General features: G+C 50.5%; 1 protein-coding gene across 2 annotated transcripts in view; it reads left to right on the top strand.

Annotated features, from left to right (window-relative positions):
- Positions 1 to 18,670, top strand: part of LOC123092152 (uncharacterized) — a 32,676-nt gene extending 14,006 nt beyond the window's left edge. The window contains exons 2-3 of one of the 2 annotated variants that reach the window (XM_044513843.1): positions 17,325 to 17,432; positions 18,293 to 18,670. In XM_044513843.1, coding sequence (XP_044369778.1) covers positions 17,325 to 17,432; positions 18,293 to 18,415 — 231 coding nt within the window. In that variant the 3' untranslated portion in view covers positions 18,416 to 18,670. The remainder of the gene's footprint in view (positions 1 to 17,324; positions 17,433 to 18,292) is intronic. The other variant, XM_044513844.1, reaches the window with a different exon arrangement.
- Positions 18,671 to 21,229: the final 2,559 nt, after the last annotated feature.

The raw sequence follows: 21,229 nt of genomic DNA, 5'->3' as shown, positions 1-21,229 counted from the left end.
TGCCCCTGTTAGGAAGGAGGAGACATAGACTCTCATTCACTAGTCCAAACGGCTCAGGCGTGCGGGGCCACCGAAGACTGGAGGGTACGGGCCTGGCGGGGAGCAGCACGAATGACCCGTTGCCAAGCCCCCTGCTCAGCCCCCGACCCGAGAGCACAGGATTGGCCCCTCGCGTGGGGAGTGATGCAGGAGAGCTCCCAACCTCCTCGGTTGGAGGGGAAGAGATGACTCAGGGCGAGCCCCTTCAAGAGGGGCTTACCCCGCCCGCCGATCAAGTCGAGGAACCCCTGACGATGGCTTCCACGGGAGAACTTGCCCAGGACGACGCCGTGGTTGTCACGGAAGGGGACGGAAATCATGACCCGGTAACTGATGTTGCCGGGGAAACTGAGGCTTCCGCCCGACAGACCTCTCCGGGTAATTCATTTGCTCTTCCCCCTTTTTTTTACCATCTCGCCCCATGCTTCTGGCTCTCTAATACTTCTGCTTCTTTATTATTGCTTGTTGTCTTCGCTTGCATAGGGCCGAAGAGCCTGAACTGCTGGAAGAAGTGGCCAGCATAGGGAGAAACGCCGCGGACGAAGCTGCCAAGATCGCTGTCGCGGAGGGGCAGGGACATGCTGCCGGGAATGCTCAGGAGTCCCTGGCGGAAACGGAGCGAATCCCTGACAGCGTGCCAGGGGCGGGGCGCCGGTCAAGGAGAAAATCCCCCTCCAAACCATGGACCCCCTCCCCTCATTTGGTACCGTGGCGGGAGCCTCGCAACCATCTTCGAGTTAGCTGGCGCTGGTGCTTGCGCAGCCTGGGCTCGAAGCCCCCGGTTCGTCAGTGGTGACGAGCACGGAACTTGATGAAGAGCTCCAACGTATTCTGGCGGCGCTGTACCAAGGGGTCGACGAGGCAGACGATTTTGTCACTGTCGCGATGGACTTATCTTTCCTGGAGTCCATGGAGGCAGGCATTAAGGAGATGCAGGGCCGGCACAACCAGAAATGGCAGGTGCTCAAGAAGCAGCGCGAGTCCGCCAACAAGGTGGACCAACAGCTGAGGGACAAAGGTAACGAGCTGTGCGGCTGGCATGACAAGCAGTTCCAGGTCCTGACGAGGCAACATGAGACAATCTCGATGGCGAGGGAGGATGTTACTGCCCGGGAGGCCCGCCTGGCGGAGCGCAAGGCGCTTCTGGACGCCAAGGGGCAGAATATCTCTTCTCGGGAGGAGAAGCTCGGGGCCACCCTCCGCGCCAAGGACGACGATCTGGAAGCCCTCGTGAACAACGCACCAAAGAGCTAGAGGACAAGCACAAGGCCGCCCTGGGTGCCCTCACTGCTGATTTTGCTACCCAACTGAAGAAGCTTGCTGATGACCTTGCCGCTGCATCCATTGCCAAGACCGACCTCGATCAACAGGTGACCAAGCTGAATGAAGAGCTTGCCGGGAGCGCCAAGGAGGTCATGACCCTCAAGGAGGAGGCACAGAAAGCAGAGATCCTTCTGAGGATATACAATCGCAGCTCTCCTGATGTAGGGTAGAACCCTAGACGCCCGATCTCTCACGTTTGGAGGGAATCCTACCAAGAACATGAAGAACACGAGAGGGGAAACGAGGGAAACACAAGAGAAAACACTCAACCAACAAGAATATTGTCACACATGCGCTAGATCCTCGAAACACAAAAGGGTACAAGATCCGAATCCAACAAGGGACGATACATAGGGTAACCGGTTCTTCTCTGTGAGGAGGTCTTGAAGAGGGTCTTCTCCGAGAGGAGGTCTTGAATCCAAGTGGATCTTGTCCGAAGAGGTGTCGGTCCCTCGCGATGGAGTAGATCCGGATGGATGAGCAAAGCTCTATCTCAAAGTATGAGCTATCACAATGCTAACCCTAGCTAGGAGGTGGGAGAGGTCTATTTATAGTTGTAGTACAAAAGGGGGCCGAAGTGAAGGGGTACATGGGCTTTAGCCCGAAACTGCATGCACACAGGCAGCGGACGTCCGCCGGGGACCGGTCGTCCGGTGGCTCATGGGGGTCCGGACGTCCGGTAGCCGCCGGACTTCCGCTGTTTCCGTTCTGTGATGGTGGTGCCGGACGTCTGGTCACTTCAGACTTCCGCTAATTTCCCTTCGGAGGTGATGGTGCCAGTCGTCCGGTGTAGGCCGGGCGTTCGCTCGTTGTAGCTTGCGATGGCTGGAACTTGGGCGGGCTGGGCTTCAGGCGCCGGACGTCCGGTGGTTGTAGCTTCAATGGCAGCTCTTCTTCTTGTCCCTCGTACTTGGTGTCCTCGCCGTCTTGGCCATTGGATGTAGCAGTTCCGTGGCCTCCTTCTAAGTACCTGATCACACATAGTGTTTCCGCTTGAGGTAGTAGCCATGTCTCATGTGTAGAAAGGGGTAGTTCGGAGAGGAGCGAGTTCACCTTATGTTCGATAGCCTTTGCTCGAGCTCTTGTCATAGGTCCAAGTGGTGTCGTGGGAGATGTAGATACGTCCATGGGGATGATCGTGGGATGCTCCGCATTATCTTCCCCCCCTTGGGAAAGATCCGACCTCGGATCGAAAGCTTCATCACCATGGTATGGCGAGAGGTCTTTGACATTGAAGATGTCGCTCACGTTGTACTTGTCGCTTGGGAGGTCGATCTTGTAAGCGTTGTTGTTGTAGCGTGCTAGCACCTTGAAGGGTCCATCGGCTCATGGTAGAAGTTCGGACTTGCGTTCGTTGGGGAAACGGTCCTTGCGAAGGTGTAGCCACACTAGATCTCCAATGTTGAATGTCATGGGTTGCTTGTTGATGTTGAGCTTGGTCGCGAGTCGTTGTACTGGACGCTCGATGGTGCGCCTTGTATCTTCATGCAACTTCTTGAGGTAGCTTGCTCGTGCACTCGCATCCATGTTGGTGCGCTCTTGTAGTGGAAGAGGTAGAATGTCCAATGGGGACAACGGGTTGAAGCCGTAGACGGCCTCGAAGGGGGACTTGCCGGTAGTCTTATGTCTTGCGCGGTTGTAGACGTACTCGGCGATGGGTAGGCACTCCTCCCACTCCTTGATGTTCCTCTTGATCAACACGCGAAGTAGAGTGGAGAGTGTACGGTTCGTCACCTCCGTTTGGCAGTCGGTTTGAGGATGGTATGCCGAAGAGAACAAGAGCTTGATTCCGAGCTTGGCGCATAGCCTTCCAAAAGCAACTCAAGAACTTGACGTCGCGGTCCGAGACAATCGTTTTTGGCACTCCATGGAGGCGCAAGATTTCCCTACAAAAAAGATTTGCAATATGTTAAGCATCGTCTATCTTGTTGCATGGAATAAAATGAGCGATCTTAGAGAATCGGTCCACAACAACAAACACGGAATCCTTTCCATTTTGAGTTCTAGGCAAACTAAGTACAAAATCCATGCTAATGTCTTCCCAAGGTTGATAAGGAATAGGAAAAGGCATGTAAAGACCATGGGATTGAGCTTTTGACGTAGCTTTGCGACATGTAGAGCATCGGTTGGTGAAGCGTGAGACGTCGCGGAACATCTTGGGCCAAAAGTAGTTCTTGGAGAGCGTGGCAAATGTCTTGTCGCGTCCAAAGTGTCCCATGAGTCTGCCTCCATGAGCCTCTTGCAAAAGGAGCAAACGAAGAGAAGACTCGGGAATGCAAAGTTTGTTAGCTCTCATAAGATAATCATCCTTGATGTAATATCGTTTCCAAGATGTATGCGTCAAACACTTAGCATAAGGAATAGCAAAGGTAGGATCATGTGCATACAAGTCTTTTATGTGCTCAAAACCAATGACATTCAATTCAAGTTTAGTGACAAGCGTGCATATGCGGGAAAGGGCATCCGCCACTACGTTTTCCTTACCTTTGATGTACTTGATGACATAAGGAAAAGACTCTAAATTCACTCCATTTTGCATGACGCTTGTTCAACTTAGTTTGTCCTTTGAAGTACTTAAGCGTTTAATGATTGGTATGAATGATAAATTCATGAGGGCGAAGATAATGTTCCCATTCACGCAAAACTCGCACTAAAGCATATAGCTCTTTGTCATAGATGGGATAATTGAGTTGCGCTCCGGAAAGTTTCTCACTAAAGTATGCTATGGGGCGCTTCTCTTGCGTTAACACACCTCCTATGCCATGACCACTAGCATCACAATGGATCTCAAAAGGTTTGTCAAAGTTGGGTAATGCAAGCACGGGAGCATGAGTAAGCAAATTCTTAAGCTCATTAAATGCGGTATCTTGGGATGGTCCCCAAACAAAAGGCGCATTTTTCTTACTCAAAGAATGTAAAGGTGAAGCAATGGTGCTAAAATCCTTCACAGAGCGACGATAGAAACCGGCTAAACCAAGAAAACTACACACTTGTTGCAAATTGGTTGGTTGGGGCCAAGTTTTAATAGCATTGATCTTAGATTCATCTACATGAACACCCTTAGAGGACACAACAAAACCCAAGAAAACAAGCTTATCAACGCCAAAAAGGCATTTTTCCACATTAGCATAAAGGTGCTCTTTCCTAAGGGTTTGCAACACGGTTCTAAGATGAGTGACATGATCTTTGAGGGATTTGCTAAAGACAAGAATATCATCAAAATAGACCACAACAAATACACCAATATAGGGACGAAGAACAAAGTGCATGACTCGCATGAAAGTACCGGGTGCTTCATATAAGCCAAATTTGGTCTTAAATGTGGTTTTCCATTCATCACCTTCTTGGATGCGTATTTGATAGTAGCCACTCTTAAGATCAATCTTAGAGAAAATGGTGGCTCCACTAAGCTCATCAAGCATATCATCTAAGCGTGGAATAGGATAACGATATCTAACGGTGATAGCATTGATGGGACGGCAATCGGAAACCATGCGATAAGTATCGTCTTTCTTTGGAACAAGTATGACCGGAACGGCACAAGGGCTCAAGCTTTCACGTACTTGACCGTTGTCGATGAGTTCTTGTACTTGCCGTTGGATCTCCTTAGTTTCCTCGGGGTTGACGCGGTAGGGAGCCTTGTTAGGTAGAGGTGCTCCGGGGATGAGGTCGATTCGGTGCTCAATGCCTCGTAGTGGAGGTAGACCCGGAGGTAGCTCATCGGGGAAAACATCTTGGCATTCCTGCAAAAGAGAAGACAACACTAAAGGTAGATCGTGAGAGGTGTTAGTTTTTGGTGCCTCATCCTTGCACACAAGGACATAGTGCATAACACGTGATGGGTTCTCACACACTTCTCTCATATCACTTTTGGTGGCAAATAGGACTAAGTTTTTCTTGTCGCTCATCGTGGAGGCACTCGATTTTGGCTTGTGGCGCTCACTCTCTTTTGAGTGGATCACTCTCTCACTTTTTTCTCCACGATGGGTGGCTTGCTTGTCGGTGATCACTTGACTAGGAGACATAGGTCGTAACACATATTCCTTTCCTTTCATCTTGAAGCTATAATGATTGGTACGCCCGTTGTGGATGACGCCGCGGTCAAATCGCCATGGTCGACCAAGAAGGAGGTGGCAAACGGACATCGGGACGACATCACACTCCAAAGTGTCTTCATATGCTCCAATTTTGAAGGAGACTTTGACCGTATGCTCAACTTGTATAGTGCCGGAATCGCTTAGCCATCGGACCTTGTAGGGGTGCGGGTGCTTCATCTTGACCAATTGGAGCTTGGAGCATAGTTCTTCACTTGCCAACTTGTGACAACTACCTCCGTCGATGATGACCTTGACGAACCTTCCATTGATGCCGGCCTTAGTGTGGAAGATGTGGCATCTTTGGTCTTCGTCTTGTTGATGTTGAAGAGTCAAGACTTTGGAGACAACGAGAGCGGGGCTCGAATCCTCATCACAAAAGACTTGATCATCTTCATCTTTGTTCACGTGCCGGTGCATGGCCACTTGCTCAAGGGCTTCCATCTCCTCTTCACTCATGGAGTCATAAGTGCCGTCGTCGTTGAGGATCATGGTGCGCTTGTTGGTACACTCAAAGGATTTGTGGCCTCAGCCGCCGCAAGTGAAACACTTGATGGAACTTGTCTTGACGGTCTCATGGGTTGGAGTAGATGATGAAGCGCGCGGCTTGAAGTTGTTTGTAGGAGGAGGAGGACGACTTGAGGTTGTCGAAGTTTTCTTGTAACTCGACTTGTCGCCGTTGGTTGTAGATGGCTTGGTTGAGGTAGAAGTTGTTGGAGTCGTTGAAGCTTGGGTGTTGGAGAAGCCGTAGCTCTTGGACGAGTACTTGGCGTACTTGAAGTCATCTTGCACTTGACGTTCCGCTTTGGTAGCTTGATGCACGAGCTCAATGAGGTTGGAGTAGGGTTGGAAGTCGGCAATCTTCTTGATGGGATGATTGAGGCCATTCAAGAAACGGGCCATAGTTTGCTCATCATCTTCCGTGACATTGGCTCTTATCATGGCAATCTCCATTTCCTTGTAGTATTCTTCAACGCTCTTTGTTCCTTGCTTGAGTAGTTGGAGCTTCTTGAAGAGGTCGCGGTTGTAGTAGGTTGGCACAAAGCGTGCACGCATGACATCTTTCATTTCCTCCCATGTGGTGATTGGTGGTTCACCTCTTGCTTCTCGTCGCTCAAGGACGTGTTCCCACCATATGAGCACATAGTCTTGGAACTCAAGGGTTGCCATAGCGATCTTCTCCTCTTCCTCATAGTTGTGCAAGCGAAAGATTTTGTGGACCTTCAATGCCCATGATAGGTACTCTTCGGGATCATTGCTTCCATTGAACTTGGGCATGGTGAACTTGAGCTTGCCATAGCGTTGCTCTTCATTGTGTTGGGGTCGAGGGTGATGATGATGCCCTTGACGTGGAGGATTATCAACCTCATGTTGCTCTTGGCGTGGGGGATTTCCATAGTCATCTTGCTCTTGTTGAACTTGAGGTTGTGGAGGAGCTTGTCGAGCTTGTGGAGGAGCTTGAGGAACTTGACGATGCACTCTTGGTTGGTAGTTTCGCTCTTGAATTTCTTCGCGAAATGCTTCCTCTTGATTGCGCCTATCTCGGTTGCGGTTGGCAATGGCTCGACTTGATTTTTGAAGGGCACGTTGCGCCTCAAGAGCTTGTGCTTCACGTTGTTGTTGTTGAAGACGTTGAGCCTCGGCGTCTCGTTCGTCTTGATGTTGTCGCGCTCGCTCTTCCTCTTGATGACGTTGATGTTGTTGTACTTGAGCTTGTACAAGAGGGACTTGGTGTAGACGATGTCGATGTGCTTGCTCGTCGACGTGCTCTTGTGGATGATTGCCGTGTAGAGGATTGCGAGTTGCTTGGCGGTCTTGACGCGCGGCTCGACGTAGAGTGTTTGATGTCGGTGTACTTGAGCCGGAGAGGGTGTCGTCGGTGTGTCGACTTGAACGGCTCCGTCTTGAGTATGAAGAAGTGGAAGAATGGCGGTTCAACAACAAGGCACGGATCTCGTCCATTCTTGCATCTTCTCTTGTTTGTGAGCTTCGAGCTTGTTGTCGAAGTAGTCTCTTGTTCGTTGTTCGGAGAGTCGCAAGTCAGTGGCGAGATTGTCGATGCGGTCGCTCATTGCTTGTTGTTCTTGATGCAAAGCTCGTTGTGCACCAAAGAGGTGGCTCTTGGTGACGTAGGATGACATGTCGTCGTCTTGTTCGATGAAGAGTGGGTTGGTGGAAGAACTTAGCCTATCCATCATTCCAAACAAATATGTGAGTGGGAGAAAGAGAAGAACTTATACCAAATGTACCTTGACCGATGTTGAAGATGGATCAATGATCATTCAAATGTGGACAAGGAAATAGCACAATTGGTACCAATTCTTGTCGGTTTTCACACCTACACAAATAAAAGCTTATGGTGGAGCTCGGTTAGGATGGTGGCATAAAATTTGATGCAATTGTTAGTGAGCTTCAATAATGTTGGAAAAGATTCACAAATTTGCAAATGCAACAAGTAGACCAATAGCAAGGTGTGGTACACGGAAACACACACACAAATAGATAAGTGGGGTTGTGCAACCAAGGGATGAGCCAAAATGTGGAGACCACGAAAATGCTCTTGTTGCACAACACTAGAGAGACGCTAGCACGATTGCACAATAGGCGGATACGGAACTTGTGCACAACCTACTAGGCAAAAATGCAACGACTTCTATCCCAAGTATGCTATATGTATGATATTCCGATGGTATGATCCAAGATGATCGGATATGACAATCTTAATGTAGTATGATGCTATGGTTCTTGCTTATAAGCTCTTTGCTTATCTTTCCTTCTTGCTTAAAAGCTTGTTTGACTCTTTCACTTTTGAGCTCTTTTCTCATGCAAAACTTCACGAACCAAGATAGCAATTGTGTATGCGATGACAACTTTGTGACACAAAAGATGATACCAAGATATGCACCACTATGATATGGTATGGATGCTATGGGGAGTATGATCACTAATGTGCATAAGTCACGTTGCCGGCAATACTCAAAGGCTAGTCTCGATGGGAAGCAACGCAAAAGTAAGGCTATGTGGTTATCTATGCAAATGGCATGGAAAGACAAAGATGTCGTCGAGGTTACCGCCGCGGTAGTTGTTTGCAAGCACAGACGGTTGTTGGCGATGACGAATCCTTGGCGAAGGTGAGCGGTGGTGATGTTGATGTCGAACCGTACCTATATAGCCGAAACACAATAGGACACGGGAGCCACAACTCAAATTCTCAAAGACCAAAACGTGTCAAAATCGTCGTAGGTGGTAGTGGTGAGCAATGGTGTTACTTGCGGAAAACGGTGGTGGTATCAGCGTTCGCAAAAGGTGGTGGAAGGTGGAGAGGTAGTGGTGGCTGAACTGAAAATTTTCAGTTTCGTCAGGGTTCAGCGGACGTCCGGTGGAGAGCGGTTGTCCGGTCGTCGGACATCCGGTGCCTAGGTGAACTCGGGCACGGGATGAACACTCGGGTTCGTGGTGGAGGAAGGTGGAGGGGGTCAAATCCAAGTGATTTTGTGGATGGAAATGGTGGAGAGGATGGGGGAAAGCTAGATCCACATGTGGCAAAGCAAATCCATGGATCAAATCCAACTAAACTTCATCACACCAACAAATCACAAAAAAAAATTTGGGGCTATTTTTGGTGGGGATCTTCGGATTTAGGACGAAATCAACAAAATCAAGCTAGAAAACAAAGGGTAGGGGCTCCAAAAACGTGATCAACGTGGCTCATGATACCAAGATGATGTAGGGTAGAACCCTAGACGCCCGATTTTTCACGTTTGAAGGGAATCCTACCAAGAACATGAAGAACACGAGAGGGGAAACGAGGGAAACACAAGAGAAAACACTCAACCAACAAGAATATTGTCTCACATGCGCTAGATCCTCGAAACACAAAAGCGTACAAGATCCGAATCCAACAAGGAACGATACATAGGGTAACCAGTTCTTCTCCGTGAGGAGGTCTTGAAGAGGGTCTTCTCCGAGAGGTCTTGAATCCAAGTGGATCTTCTCCGAAGAGGTGTCGGTCCCTCGCGATGGAGTAGATCCGATGGATGAGCAAAGCTCTATCTCAAAGTATGAGCTATCACAATGCTAACCCTAGCTAGGAGGTGGGAGAGGTCTATTTATAGTCGTAGTATAAAAGGGGGCCGAAGTGAAGGGGTACATGGGTTTTAGCCCGAAGCTGCGTGCACACAGGCAGCGGACGTCCGCCGGGGACCGGTCGTCCGGTGGCTCATGGGGGTCCGGACATCCGGTTGCCGTCGGACTTCCGCTGTTTCCGTTCTGTGATGGTGGTGCCGGACGTCCGGTCACTTCGGACTTCCGCTAATTTCCCTTCGGTGGTGATGGTGCCGGTCGTCCGGTGTAGGCCGGACGTCCGCTCACTGGGAGGTGTGGCCGGTCGTCCAGTCCGGGCCGGACGTCCGCTCGCTGTAGCTTGCGATGGCTAGAACTTGGGCAGGCTGGGCTTCAGGTGCCGGACGTTCGGTCCCGACCGGTCGTCCGGTGGCTGTAGCTTCAATGGGTCGTCTTTGGAAGGCGTCTTCGGAAGGATGCAGAGGACAAGCTGGCGAATCATTCCGAGCAGGTCGACCTCTGGATCAAGAGCTTGATTGACATTGCCGAGCGTCTCACTGCCCAAACTGCAGTGATGGGCATGGAAGGGCCAATCTTTCTCGGCCAGCAAGCAGGAGGTCCCTAGCGTCAAGATAGGGTTCTTCTTCAACGAGCTGATCGAAAAGCTGAAGGTGCATGAGGACAGAAGGGCCGGCCGCTTCGCGACTGAATCTTGGAAGCTTGCCCGCAATGCCCTCATGGTTTTGAGCAATATCGCCTGCCGTCATCGGGACCTCGATCTTGCAGATGGCTTCAGGAAGCCGCCAGAGGGCGCAGACGTTTCTGCTGCCGAGGAGAAGACTGCCCCCCTCGCCGACAAGGTCCTTTTCGTCCCAACGGCTTCACGAGGTCGGCAGGCTCGGCCCTGAACTATCCTTGCCACTGCGCTGTCCTGCAACAAGACATGATGCATGTCCTGTGTTTAGACATCGTATCATTTATGCTTGTGTGAAACTGATGCTTTTGCTTAATCTTTGATTACGTGTTTATCCCTTTTGAGTTTACCCATCGGTGTCCGTATGCTTAATCTCTGTGTAAGTTCTGGTTGCCTGCCGGTATCATATTGCCGCGATTGTCGTAAGGGTCGGGCCCTTAACATTCATCTTGGCATGGATGCGTCCCGACAGGTTTTTCCTTGGTAGTTTCCGACGCAGCCGCCCGTTCCGCGAGCAGGCTTGGAACGGAATGAGGGTGTAGATAGAAATCTAGCAAAGGTGCCATCTCGTGAAGGATTTCTTCATACGAACACTTCTGTACCCAAGGGATAAACAAATGCAAATCCTTAAATCTATAAGGGAGCAACGGCATGGACTTATCTTTTGTCCTTGCTCCCTCCCACTCCCTCCGGCCGTGGCCACTTGTCGCATTCGCACGTCCTCGGGAGGATGGGGTCGTGGTACTGTTTCTCGGCTCCCGGCAAGTACCGTCTGGAACCATATGCTTCTTGCGGGCGGCAGGGCGTGATACAGGGCACGACCGGTTTCTCTCTCCTCATGCTTTTTCAAACAATCTGGCGGCAGCTGGCGCAAAAGTCACGCCAATGCGGACGGCCTTGCCGGAGCGTACTTACCGGGGCGTGGATCAATGGATTCGCACCGGCGCTCCACTCAGGATTTCCCTATGGAGGGTAAATGCTAGACCGAGTATTGCGCGGGCTCATCGACATCGACGACACTAGACCCAATGTAGGTCGATTATTGATAAGCGAGAGTGGCGGAGAGAGAAACCTTGTGTCGTTGCATCTTGCTCTTTTCCTGAACGGGGCTTGCATGGCAACCATGCTGCCTAAACCGTTCGGGGCAGCCATGCCGTTACCACTCCTAGTTCCTGCCGCCGCAGCAGCTGCTGCGGGGAGAGACGACGGGGTCTGGATAAGGTAGGCGGGGGAGCGATATCGCTCTTCCCCGTGCTTACGTCCCCTGCCCTTTTCTTGGGCGTCATGGGTGATGAAGCCGTCGATGAAGATGATGATGAAGATGACGCACTGCGTACGCTTCTCGGGTTTGTGCAAGCGCTCCCCCTATGTGCGCCAAAGATGTCGTGGGAAACCACGACCACCTATGGGGCCATCAGCCCCTTGTGGTTCGGCAGGGGGGATGAGCACATTGCACAAAGAGCGGAGAACGTAGCACAACACGACAGAGATCACACGGGCAGTTTTACCTAGGTTCGGGCCGCCTCGAGGCGTAAAACTCTACTCCTGCTTTGGTGGATTGATGAGAGGACCATGGTGGAGACGCATCGCTCTAGCCCGACAGGGTTGCTTCGGGGCGAGGGCCGCTACGCGCGTACGAGTGTACAAGGGTCCAAATCCTTTTTATGGTTGCCATGGCCCTCCTTTTATAGATCAAGGGGTCACCACAATGGCAAACCAGTCATTGTGTACTGATTAGATAGCAAACAGTGCTATCATACCTAACTCTGCAGATAAGGCAGAGCGCATTAAATGCGCCGCTTAGTGTCACATCATGGTGTGCCCGGCAAGCCTTGCCGCGTTGTTTGGCCATCTTGTCTGTCTATTCGACACGTCTCTGGACGCGTGTCATTTGGAGGTGATTTCCTTTGGAAGTGGCTGCCATGTGTTAAGAAACAGCCACCTAGTCACTTGGGGGCTTGACACCGCATCGATCGATGACTTCCGTCGCTGGGAGGTGGAGCGGTGGAGCCTTGGCGGGGTGGTCCGCCCTTGGTGTCCCCAGCAAGCTTGCCGAGGCAGTCTTGAGACTTGTCTTCGGAGTAACCTCGACCTCGGCAGGCTCGCCTGCCCGGCAAGGGAGGCTTTCCCTTAGTGGTGTCTTGCTTCCCTTGGCTTGACCTGGTCTTCTTGATCCGCCCTTTGATTTCTCAAAGAGCTATCTCTTCAACTTGATCTCGTTTTGGATATTGAGAGTTGCCGGGTCGGAGGTTTGCTGTCCGTGCACAAGTCAGGGGAAAACATACACCCCTGTTTGTGTACCCTGACAGTTGCATTTACATAATAATTGATGAGGAACACTAGATGAGAAAAACAATCATATGTCAGATTTGTTTGCCTACTTCTAGATGCTTCCACTCTAGTGTAGTATTTCTTTTTTTTTCATTACCCTACCTGCTGTTTCTAGAGTTCTAGTTATAAGTAACTGTGAGTAGAATGGTGAATCCTAAATAATGTTTTCTAGAGTGTTCCACCTATAAGTAGAAGTATGTGAAGGCTTCCCAAAGCCGCATAAGTAGAGGTCCTCATCTCTACTTTGTAACCCAGACTATGTACCCACTACCTATGATAGAACTTGTTGTTCTTATCTAAGATCTTGGAGTAGATCTTGTGCACTAGGAGTTCTAGATTGAACTCTTGTTGCCATATCGGCCTACATTCGCCTCTAGAGCGATATCTACCGCAACACGTTGAAGTTGTTCCTTCAAAACTTGTGCTGTACACATCATAGCAGCAAGGTGGAGTTGCTCCTCCACAACCTTTGTGCTGCTTTAGGTGGTATCAGAGCCTCGTTGACCCATAATCGTTCTTGCTGTCCTCTTCGGGAGCAAGCTGCAGCAAGCAATGGAGCAATTGGAGAAGAGGATGGATGTTGAGAACAACAAATCAAAGAGCTGCGTGAAGATCTTAATCAGAGATTTGACCAGATAGTTGAGATGATAAGAAAGGGTGTCCTCCCTGCTACCAATGAAGGAGATTCATCTAAAGAAGAAGATGTTCATCAAAGAAGGAGAGGTAATCTTGGAGCAAGACCGCCACAACAACATGTTGTTCAACGTGCTTCAAGAAGGCCAATTTATGTTGAAGCTTCTGAAGGTGAAGAATATGATGATGCCCTTGAAGAACCAATCTCTACGCATATTGGAGAGTACCCAACCCTACATATGCAAGAGATACATACAAGGTGAAAGCTGAGATCCCAACTTTTAATGAAAATGTTGATATTGAAGGGTGCCTAGATTGGTTATATGAAGTGGAGACTTTCTTTGAGGTCATGGAGGTTCCGGAAGATCGTAGAGTTCCTTTGGTCGCATACAAGTTGAAAGGAGGAGCCGGTGCATGGTGGCATCACGTTCAAGAAGAGCGCAGGCTGAGAGGAGAACCTCATGTGAGAACTTGGCGGCAAATGAAAGGTCTCTTGAAAGGGAGATTTTTGCCCGCTGATTATGAGCAGATCCTATTTATCCAATTTCAAAATTGCGCTCAAGGAAATAGGACTGTTTCAGATTACACGGGGGAGTTTCTAAGGCTATAAGTGAGGTGCAACCTTGCTGAAACTGAAGATCAACCAGTTGCAAGGTACATCAATTGTCTCAATGATGCTATTCAAGATCGATTGATGATGCAACAAATCTGGTCCATTGATCAAGCACAGGCTCTAGCCTTAAAGGCCGAGAGGTTTGTGAGGACAAGAAAGGGAACTAAGGCTCCATACCCTCCATATCCTCATACCGAAGGCTCGTCTAGGAGTCAGCCTAATAGAGTGGAAGAAAAGACCGCTCCACCAAAGGCAAAACGACCCATCCAGAAGCAAACTAGAGGCAAGGGTAAGTCTAATGAAGGCCCAAAGTGCTATAAATGTGGTGAAGAGGGACACATGTCCAGCGGTTGCCCACTAAGGAAATTTATTAACACAACTATCCATGATGGTGAAGACGATGATGAAGAATATGAATCTGAAGATGTAGAGGGGCAAGAGTTTTGTCAAGAAGGTGAAGAGGTGGTATGTGTGATTCAGCGTCTCCTATGTTCCACACCACAACCTGTCGACACACAACGAAAGAAAATATTTGAGAGCAAATGCACGGTGAATGGCAAGGTATGCAAATTAGTGATTGATAGTTGCAGTTGCAAGTATCTTATCTCCCAGAAGTTGGTGAACCCGAGGTACGAAACCTTCAGTTGTTTGCGCAGCCAGTCCTTCGAGGGCGTGAGGATGCGGTCCTCTTGGGCCTTGTTGAAACGCGCAATGAGCTCTCTAGCAATGGCCAGCTTGTTCTTTACATGGCCAATCGCTTTGACGCTCCAACTCGTCAAGCTGTGCACTGTGGCATGGAGACGCATCATCAGGCGGCGGAAGGGGTCGATGTCGTGAATGGAGCCCCATGCCGCGGCCACCATATCGTGGAATCCATCCAAACACAACCAATGGTCCTCGAAGTGGAACCTGCGGTGCATCACGGGCGCGGGGGCGCAATCCAACAGCAAGGCGCAATGATCTGGCACGACAGACGCGAGGCACCTCAGGTGGCATTCGCCGTGCCCGTCCTCCCAGTCCGAGGTGCACAACACACGATTGAGTTGCACCAAGGTCGGTGGTGATTGCTCGTTTGACCACGTGTACCTTCGCCCGTTGAGGTATACCTCCTTGAGTGCGAGATCGTTGACTAGGCGGCGGAATTTGCCCATCATGCATTTATTGAGGTTGCCCGTATTCTTGTCCTCGGAGCGGAGGATGAGGTTGAAGTCACCGCAAAGCATCCACGGTCCGGGCAGTCCGCTCTGATCTCGCGCAGCTCCTCCAGGAAGGTGACCTCGGCCGCATCATCCCGGGGTTCGTATACAACCGTGATCCACCACGGCGTGCTGGCGGCCGTGGCGACACAGGCAGAGATCGCGTTGGTGGTGAACAAAGGGGCTGTGATAGTCACGGCCCCGCTTTTCCACGCAAGGAGAATACCACCGCGCGTCCTTGGGCCGGGAGGTATGTGTAATCGTCAAACTCCAAACCAAGCGTGTCAAGAACAACGGACGAGCAGATCAACTCCATCTTCGTTTCTTGCAGGCACACAATGGAGGCGTCACTTGTGTCAAGCAGCATGCGAATAGCGTGGCACCACGCGCATGCATTGAGACCGCGCACATTCCATACCACGATCTTGAGGCCGTGATCCATAAAGATTGGATCGACAGGAGCGGACGTCTAGGGGGGCCTAAGTCTCGCACGCAATGTCGACACGCGCCGGGGTAGTCGGCTGCACCACAAGGCAAGCTGGGATCTCACGATCGACCATCGCAGCGATGGCCGTAAGCACCGATAGCGGGATGGGCGCCGCAAACAGATCGTCGTATGCCTTCATCTCCGCGTCCGAGATCTTCTGATTGGTCCCGACAATTCCAAGCATGCGAAGGACCTGCACTTGCGCGCGTCTTGCGGCGGTGGGAGGAGCAACGGTCTTGGGCGTAGCGACAACTGAGCGGCCACGGCGGGGGGTGAAATCAAGAGGATGACGGGACCTCTTCCCTGGCGCCGACAGAGCAGCGTTGAGCTCCTTGGTGGCAGCGGCTAGAAAGTCCCCTAGCGTCCATGAGCGAGCGATAGGTGCACGTCCACGGGACGACGCATGATTATTGGTGGGGAAGCGAAGCGGCCTGGCCCAGACCCATGCATGCTCTGACGTGTCTGCTCGGGGTTGGTGGAGAGAGCCGCAGTGGGCCCGGGTGAGACCGGGGCGATGGGATTCTGCATGGGCGTCTGCGGGTCCCGTTGGTCCGGAGATGGCGGTAGCAATCTGTCCAAGGGTGGGGTCACCAATGCGTGGGCGGGAGAAGTGGCGCGAAGCTCGTGCACCGTGCGGTCGATCCCAGCGCGCGCGGATGGGGGCGAGGACTGGTCAGCACACGGGGTTGGCTCCACCTCGGGATCAGTTGTGGGGGAAACACCACTTTGTCCCGACAAGGTGGGTGTCAGCTCTGGCATGACCTGCCGCGAGTCTGGAACCTCGCTGAGCACGGCCAGGTCCCGACAGGCCGAAGGATCAGGTGAGGTAGTTGGCGGCCCCGATCGTCCTCGAGCTCGTGGGTGGCCGGCAAATTCAAAATTCTGAACGGATCCAATGCTGCCGTAGCCACTGGCACGCCACCAGCTGTCCCTGTCAAGCCTGGCTGCGCGCCATCAGGGGGTGGCGTCATCACTGCATGTCTGTCCCACGGGTAAAGTAGGCTTATCTTTCCTTTTACCCTTTCCTTTTCTGGCGACGGCGGTGGGCTCCATGCTGGCCGGCCATGGTAGCATACCGTTCCGTGGTTGGACGGCCGTACGCGTCATCGTGCCGGGCGGAGCAGCCACCCCGCCGCCATGGCACACCATTCGCGTGGGAGGTTTGGTCTCCCCGGCACGCCAGCCGAGGCTGTCCACCGCAATGCCATCGCCGCGGCCGGCGGGCTGCGCCTTAGCATCAGCGTAGCGGCGCGTGCGTCCATGGCCATGGCCATGGCCTGGCCCGTCGTCGTTGCCGTTGCCGGCTCCTCTGTCCTGGTCCGGGCCTGGACCTGTCGGCACGCTAGGATGTGCAGTTCTGATCATCTCGGTGCGGACGATGGCAATGGAGATGGGGAAGGTGAGCGTTGCGCGTCGGTGCTAAGGCGCGCGGGGGGGTTTGCTCGACGACCTCCAGAACGGCGGCGCGGCGAATGCCGGCAGGGTCATGCGTGCGCCCAGACAGACGGGAAGTGGCGAGGTCGGCATGGGAACAAGTCTGGGGATGGAGGCGCTCGATCCAACAGCTCCTCCCAAGGTTTTTCCTTGTTATGCACATTACTTGTTCCCCAACGAATGTCGACGGGCATCAGCATAGGCTTAGCTAAAGTAATTTTGCATGAATATTCTGAAGCCTTTCATTGTCATATGTGATTCAAAATGTTTGATACAAATAATCGTCTGAAAGTTTGTATAGTAAACATTCATGTTTCGCTATTTCGTTGCCACTGATTGCTTATCAGTTTACACTGATATGATAATGATACAATCACCAGGAAGCCTTACCTGTTATCATCTATTTATCTATTTTCAGGGTCTAGTACCACGGGCAAAGCTGTTATTATCAGTTGGTGGTACTTTTTTCCTGGCATTTGGTCCTCTGATTATTGTCACGGTTTCTCTATTTGCTGGTCTTTATCTAGTAAGCTGTCTAATCTCTTTGTTTGCTCATACTTGCTCATGTAGTCATTATGTATTTGGCCCCTGATTTACTTGTGTGTAGTATTGTAGCAATTTGTCGACCCTATTATGACATGGCGTGCGTATACGCTGTGCAGTTTCAGTTAGTATCTGATTATAAGTTAATCTAAATCAATTCAGTTAGTATCTGATTATAAGTTAATCTAAATCAATTGAACACATTGAGACCATTATATGATTTTTGTTCAGCATGGTACAATTGGAATACAGAATACACACCTTATTATCTCCAATATGTGCTTTGCTCGTAATCTCCCCAGTGCAGCGCTTCTGGCTCTTGACACTGAATGTTTATATTGTACAGCTTGAATAGGAGAGTTGGATATGATCTGGTTATTTACATATTGTTTACATAACCAATTGAACATCTTAAGGTTTGATATGACATATGAGCTTGTGCTCAACATGATAAATTTGGAGTGGTGGCCACACATTGTCATCATCACAGAGAGAAAAAGGAGGGGTACAACCAATGCAAGTTAAACTCCTTAAACCGAATCATAAACTGAGTGATCGCAGAGCAGTCATGGGACGATGCACAAGCTTGTTGGGAACATTTTCTTCCCTAGATACTGGAACTATACAAGAAACGAAATAATAGCAGAAAGCATAAACAATATATAATTTCTGTTCTTTTCAGTGCTCTCTTGTCTCTTGTGCTTCATTATCTAATAATACACGAAGGGAGATTTCTGTCTATGATTTTGACAACATTTTGAGTTGACCCAAAGTGTGCATCTTTTAAGTTTTACATGATGTAAGAAAGCTGACACTCTGCTTGTCCTGGATTTCTCATTGCAGTATTTTGGGCAAAGCTTCGTACACGACGGGAGCAAGAAACCAGTCGCGCCACCACCATACATTGATCCATATGAGCTACTGGAAGACGATAGGATCTCCCGGCCCTCCCTTGATGTGTTCTGAATCTCCACGACAAAAGGATAGTATTTGTAGATAGCTCAATAATTTTCTTGTTTTACTAGATATGTACCTGTAAATGCAATAGGTGTAGACTGTTATTATCTAAAACTTTACAATAAAATTTGCGAAAATCTTGCGCCAAAATCCAGTTGTGGTGAAATCTTTCCCAACCTTTCTTGTTCTGTAACTCTCTCCTCTGCTGTCTGTAATGATGTACCGAGAAATTCCAAATGAATGTCAAGCTGCCAGCTTCTCCAACTCGGTAGTCGGAGCCGGGTTCGACGTCTCAACTCTGCGGAGTTGAGAAGGGGAGTTTTTCTTTTCTTTCGGGAGAATGCCATCATGTCTAATTTTATTGATTTGGCAATGTCATTACATCGTTCACCAGGACATTTACAAGAAAATCAGGGGGTTCATCAACTCAATTATAGGAAACATCATTATCATACAGTTTTGCTAGAACTCACCTAGATGAGATATAATTTGGTCTCATTCATATTTTATAGCCATTGGATGATGCTATAAGATGTGTGTATGCTGACGTGTGTTGTAAATGTTCTTGTTTTTAAAGTGAATGAGACCAAATTATATCTCATCTAGATGAGTTCTAGGTACTCTCATTATCATATGCAAATTTAGCAATATTATGGGCAGCTCTATTGCTTTCCCTCAGGCAGTGTAAGACTTGCGATCATACCTGCAAGATAAAACAAACATAAACTGCAGTACCTTCGCTCCAGTATTCTTTCCGGGTTCGAACACGCATTGATCACCTCCGAGCTGAGGAGAGTTGGTAGTGCCCGTAGTGCAAATTTCTTGGAGTAGGGAAGCTGCTCATTCCGGGCTGCCAGCTTCTGCAGGAGATGAAGTTGACTAAAATTATGATGGAATGCCACCCCCCAAGTGACAGAAGAGCACACGGGTTTGAGCTGTCTCCTCCCACGAGCGAGCTCATTTCGGAGAAAGTTACACGTTTCATCCCCTAAGTCTCTGGCGCACTACGATTTAGTCTCGCTACTTGAGAAACACTGCAGTATGGTCCCTACACATGCGAATACGTAACAGTTTACGGTCCTTTTACGTAACACTCGCTCTGCTGCCGCCGCGTGGCGCTGCTTTTTGCGTATAACCCCCTCGCATTTTGTGGAAACAATCCGCGCTCCCTCGGTCCACGCTCCCTTCCACGCGGACCGATTTGTCATCCACCCACGCCGGGTAGTCAAATCGGCATGCTTATTGAGTAAACCATCGGCCTCCAGTCTACCACTCCGAGCCAGCCGCCTCAACACCACCACTCCTCTCGCTTCGTCTCTTCCTCATCTCTCCCACCCTCGCGCAAATCCTTAACCCTTCTCCTTACCCTCGCCAATCGATCTACAGCTGTCGCCTTACAATCTCTAGTCGGCAATGGCGATCACTCCTTCGCTGGTGCAACTCCTCATTCAGGTGGCTGCTGGTGATGCGGAGAAGCTTCCCCGTCTGCACGAGATATGCTCATGGTTCCCTGACCTTGTGATGCTTTACAAGGACACGGTCGACATCGCCGATTGTCTCATTGACGATGAGAAGGCCCGCATGCGCCCGAACCGTTCTCTTCTGGTGGAGTACCTCTACTGGGTGATGGTGGAGGCGGAGAGCAACGATCCGGTGTAGAGGTACCGCTGGAGGGCATGCAAATCAAGCCTTGCTGACTGCGCGGCTCATGGCGCTGGGCAGGGCACGGGCGTCGGCGCGGGTCATGTTGGGAAACGTTGCATGGAAAACAAAAAAATTCTACGCACACGCAATGATCTATCCATGGAGATGCATAGCAACGAGAGGGGGAGTGTGTCTACGTACCCTCGTAGACTGTAAGCGGAAGCGTTTCACAACACAGTTGATGTAGTCCAACTTTCTTCGCGATCCAACCGATCGAGTACCGAACGTATGGCACCACCGCGTTCAGCACACGTTCAGCTTAGTGACGTCCGCGCCTTCTTGATCCAGCAAGACGACGAGGTAGTGGATGAGTTCTGACAGCACGACGGCGTGCTGACGGTGATGGTGAAGTTATCTCCGCAGGGCTTCGCCTAAACACTATGAAAATATGACCGAGGGTGTAAACTGTGGAGGGGGGCACCGCACACGGCTAGGCAATTGTCTGTGGTGTGTGCTAGGCGCCCCCTCCCACATATATATAGGTGGGAGGGAGGGGGGAGCAGCCAAAGGGGGCGCCCAAGTAGGAGGAATCCTACTTGGGGTCTCTCCCAAGCCGCGCCCCCCTTGCCTTGTATAGGTGCGGGGGAAAGGTAGGGGAGGGTGGCGCCACCCCCTTTCCTTTCTCCCATGAGAGGGAAAGGCAGGAGGGGCTATCCCTCCCCCTTTCCTTCCCTAGGGCTGGCCGACCAGGGAGAGGGGCGCACCAGCCCCAATGGGCTGGCCTGTCCCTCCCTTGGCCCATTAAGCCCATAACACCTGCCGAGGTTGTCCGGAACCCCTTCCGGTGACCCGATGGCTACCCGGTGCATCCCAAAACCCTTCCGGTGTCTGAATATCATCGTTCTATATATCAATCATTACATCTCGACCATTTAGAGACTCCTCGTCATGTCTGTGATCTCATCCAGTACTCCGAATAACATACGGTCACCAAATCATATAACTCATATAATACTATATCGTCAATGAATGTTAAGCGTGCGGACCCTACGAGTTCGAGAAGTATGTAGACATGATCGAGACACCTCTTCGGTCAATAACGAATAGCGGAACCTGTATGCCCATATTGGCTCCTACATATTCTACGAAGATCTTTATTGGTCGAACCGTTATGACAAC

Source organism: Triticum aestivum, chromosome 4B (genome assembly GCF_018294505.1).
Source record: "Triticum aestivum cultivar Chinese Spring chromosome 4B, IWGSC CS RefSeq v2.1, whole genome shotgun sequence".
NCBI lineage: Eukaryota > Viridiplantae > Streptophyta > Magnoliopsida > Poales > Poaceae > Triticum > Triticum aestivum.
This window is presented reverse-complemented; position numbering and strand designations above follow the sequence as displayed.